A 4,439-nucleotide genomic window follows, 5' to 3' on the forward strand; every position below is an offset into this window, starting at 1 on the left:
CGCCCCCTCCTGCCTCCCCCTCCCATCCTGTCTCTATATGGATGTACTGTGGGAGGGATCAATGGCTTCGGGTATGGGTCCTGCGGAGACTGCCTGGTAGGATATTGGCATGGGTGTCTTGCCAGGGCTCTGCCGGAAGAGCCCCCCGTTGGGAGCCCGGTGTTTGCACTGCATGGTGCCGCTGAGGCTGGTGCTGCTGAGAGGGTGGTGGGGGGGCAACCCAGGGCCCTGGGATTGGGGCAGCGTCCTGCCTAGGGTCCCCCCATGGTGAGGATGGGGAAGAGGGGGAGGTGGGGGTCCCTCCCCGGGCAGGTAGGTGGTCACAGTGAGACCCGATGGCGGGTATTCCGGGCCCGGAACCAGAGAGCCCTGGCTGGGCTGCACGCTGCCGATGTCCAGCGCAGAGATCTCGATAGAGGGTCCGGGGATCTGCTTGTGGGCCAAGTCCTCGTCCAAAAGACTGTTCATACGGCGATGCACCTGTTCCAGATTCACCTCCTTGTCCTACAAGAGGAGTGGGGAGGTGGAGGAGGACAGGGGGAGACAAGGGGGAGAAAGGGAGGGGAGAAGGGACACAGAGGCTGAGATTGGCGATGGGCCAGTTGCTCTAACTGATTCAGCTCTGCTGAGGCTCCATGCATTCCTGATAAGGCCGTTAGTGATTGTGATGGATGCCAGCAGATAGACTGACTCCATTCTGTGGTTGGAGAAGCCCAATAAGAACTGAGGCCACAGAAACCAAATCATGTGTTTATTTTGAAATCAAACTTGGCTGCCGAGTATTAAATGTTAGATGCATGGAGAAAAAAAAATCCTGGGGCCAAAATGATGTTGCGTTGCTTGTTGGAGAGCAGTCTGGCTGCACAGCTTCTAGTTTCACTGAAATAATCTTAAAAGATTCATTGAAACCTTCCTGTGTCAGAAAAACACACATGTTCCATGTTCTTAGGCTTCTTAAAGGTCTTTTCTCCCCTCTGTTGAGGGCTTTTCCTCACTGTCCTTGGAGCCGATTGGTTCTGTGCAGGAAAGCTGCAGAATCAGTTCCCTATCAGAACAGTATCGTCAGAACATTGGCTGACGCTGCATCTCCTTCTGATTGCAGTCATGCATACTTGTTAGGCATTAATAGACACTTTAGTGTTTCCTTGTTGAACCCCAGGTCTGCTTCAGTACTCTGGGTTAAGGGAAGGTAGAGGACGAACAGGGAGAGGAGGCAGGCATGGCCAGCATATTAAGTCCACATCCCCTTCATGGCTGTTTGTTTGCTGTGTCTGCAGTCACAGTACAGCTGCTTGGCATTCAGGGAGAATTTAAAGCGACCACTTTCCAACAAGCACATGTGGTTCCTGAACGCAGCTCTTTTTGCTCCCAGGATAGGAATCATTTCAACAAAACAATGTTAATCACACAATGCAAGTGACACATTTGCACTCATTAAAACACAAATGTTCCTTCATGTCATGTTTCAGAGGCTGGACATTTTATACATAAGCAAGGCATGCACCCCCCCCTCCGCTAAAAATCTATCAACACATCCAGAGATGTTCACAGCTACGTTTGGAAAGCTCTGACTTGAAGGTAGGAAAGTCTGGAAAGAAGGTCCTGAAGATCTGCTTACAGCTATTGTTGCTTATCTGAGGCAATTAAAGCATCTCAACATGACGGGCACCTCATTAAAATATGTTTTAGGAGTGTCAGGTTGGGAGCCAGAAACTTAGATAAATGGCCAGGATTAAACCTGGGGGGTTGGGTGGGGGGGGTGCCGGGAGCCTCCATTTATTTGAAAACAAACAACCGTGTTAATGAGCGCTCCCAGTGGGAGGCCAGCCGGCCTCAAAGTAGACATTGTAACTGTGGAGGAGACTGAGCTCGAAGCCAGAAAAGAGATTTTCTGATTGTTTCTGGTTCACTTTAGATTCAAGGGGAAAATATTTCATCTCTTTACCAGAGGAGCTGGAACCAGCTGCATGCTCAGATCAATGTGTCCAACACGTCCAACACGTCCAACGCCACCCAGGAGAGGAAGTCCCTCTGGGCGCTGGCCGTGGTGCTGAATTACAGTCCTGCTGGAAAAACTCAGCTGCTTTTTAAGACTTATTTAGACGAATCAAGGTAAAAAAAAAAAACAAACTAAGAATGAATGGAGATCAGGAGGTTTTCCTAATTGCAAAGTGATGATCACTCAGTTCCCTGTTCCCTCGGCTGGTTCAGGGCTGCTGATGGATGCGGAGAAAAGCTTTGCTCAGTTGGTCGCCTGTGTTAAGAATCAGGGCAAGAAGCAGTCAGCAGAGACTACAGCTCAATTGCTTGACGTTTTATATCCTTTCATACAGTTTTGTCATGTTTACATTTTTGGTAAAAAAAAAAGGAACTTTAAAATCATCAACTCTTTAAGCCTGTTTAGTTTATGAGGCCGTTAGACGTCCTGTCGGACGTCATCAAAGGTTGTGATCAGTTATCAACATGAAGATAACTTTTGACCTCGGAACATCAATCTGTTTCCCAGATTGGAGCACAGGTGCTTCCAGGGACTCTTAGAGGGGATGGAAATGAGTTTTTGTTGACTTTTCAAAAGAAATCTGACGTTTCTGATCATTATAGTTAGAAAAAATGGAACTGTTCCATCCTGACCTAAAGCTAAAATAAAACATTAAATCTGATCTTTATCATGCAAGAAAGGGTTAAATCTTAGCAGGAAAGGTCAGCAGAAGATTGTCCAAACATGTAAAAATGATCAAACAAAACAGAAGAATGAAACAGAGGATTTTTCATGGAGAAAGGATCTGTGCTGCTGCTGAAACGATCGCATCAGTTCCTGATGATCAACTGAGGCAATCAGATCCAGTTTAGCTTCTTATCAAATAAACAAAACACTTTTTTATGTCTACATTAATATTTAAAAATTCAGTTTCAGTTTGAACTTTAGGAAATACATTTTTCTAATCAAGATAAAAATCTAAATATTCTGTTTGATTTAAAGTCACCAGAAGGATTTGGCACCAGAAGGGAGGCGTGATTTGGCTCCGATCTGAGCAGAAAGGCAAACAAATGATGCATCAGTTTGGCTTGTTTTGTCGGTTTCTAATCTGACCTGTATCAATTGCTTCTGCTTCATCCCAGCCTCTCTCTCTGTCTGTCCAAATGTCCCTCCTCCCTTCCGATGAAGCAGTTGTAATGTCATTATATGTCAATGGACCAGAAACCCTTGCCAGTCTGTAATCCTTAGTGACCTGCACGAGATCATAGACAGTCAAGTGTCAATAAAGAGATGGAGAGAGGGAGAGGAGAGAGGGACGGGTGTCCACATTGACATATAATCTGCAGCACGGCACGACACAGTGACAGCAACAGGTAGGAATTAAAGAGACAAGGTCCCCAAAGAGCCACACACAACCGTCTGCTCACACTTTAGTTTATGGATCCACATCAAGGCACCATCCAGACAGAGTTTATTCTACCTGCATTAGTCCTGACAGCACCACTCATAGAGCACTCTACAGGAGGAGGCTGGTAGATGCTGACCAGCCCTAAAAACACCTCCTCCTCCTGCATATGAAGCGTTACGTTCTGCCTAAATAAGGCGGCCAACTGCCTGGTTAAATGACCTCTGACCTCTGGTGATACTACTGCTTCATGATGCTTAGAGAACAGAATTCCTTACATGGATCATGAAAGGTGAAGTTGCTGCTCATATGTAGGTTTAAAAAAGGTTTTTGACATTCCTGTCATCAGTCCAGCCAATCCTGGGGCTGTAGGGGGCGCAGTTACACACCGCTCTTTATCCAGCAGCTCAGATGGAGACAAACTTTCAGCGATGGGAGGTCTTGGTTCTTGCTTCCAGGACGGGAAGCTTCTAGAGCTCTGAAACAGCCCTGCCCTGATTTATGGGTGACTTCATGTCACTTTACTGTAGACTAGTATAGACTAGCAAATTCCTTCTCTGCATTTAACCGTCGGGGAGCAGAGGGCTACCATGGTGCAGCGCCCAGGGAGCAGTGTGGGGTTTAGGGTCTTGCTCAGGGACCCAGAGTGGCAGTCTGTGGGAGTGGGGCTCAAACTCAAAACCTTTAGATTCATAGCTCTATGCCCCAACCACTAGGCCGCCACTCCCCTTTATCAATGTGGTGATTTTTCTACTTTAACTATAAAAAATCAATAGATTTCAGTAACCATTCAGGAATAAATCCATCATCTGAAAGTGTCCCTTGCTCTATTATCAATCAGTTGACAACAGTTTATGCTCTCCATGCAAGTCCATGATGATTTATCATCCGTCCATATCACTCATGGTTTTCCTCCAGTTCTGCTTGGTGCTCATAAATATTCCCATTGTGAAATAAATGAAGGAATATTCTTTCTGAACTGGTTTTCATCCAAAAAGGTTTTCCAGAGAGGAAAAATATCTGGCCATAAAAGTTTATATCAGTTTATATCTCTGC

At 46.1% G+C, this 4,439-nt stretch overlaps 1 protein-coding gene across 1 annotated transcript in view; it reads right to left on the bottom strand.

Moving 5' to 3' along the window:
- Nucleotides 1-20: 20 nt before the first annotated feature.
- Nucleotides 21-4,439, bottom strand: part of LOC107102128 (glutamate receptor ionotropic, delta-1-like) — a gene marked incomplete at its 5' end in the record, with an annotated part of 56,617 nt that continues 52,198 nt past the window's right edge. The window contains one exon of the mRNA XM_015401309.1: nucleotides 21-504. Coding sequence (XP_015256795.1) covers nucleotides 34-504 — 471 coding nt within the window. The remainder of the gene's footprint in view (nucleotides 505-4,439) is intronic.

This window comes from Cyprinodon variegatus, unplaced genomic scaffold (genome assembly GCF_000732505.1).
Source record: "Cyprinodon variegatus isolate N-32 unplaced genomic scaffold, C_variegatus-1.0 Scaffold1208, whole genome shotgun sequence".
NCBI classification, from domain to species: domain Eukaryota; kingdom Metazoa; phylum Chordata; class Actinopteri; order Cyprinodontiformes; family Cyprinodontidae; genus Cyprinodon; species Cyprinodon variegatus.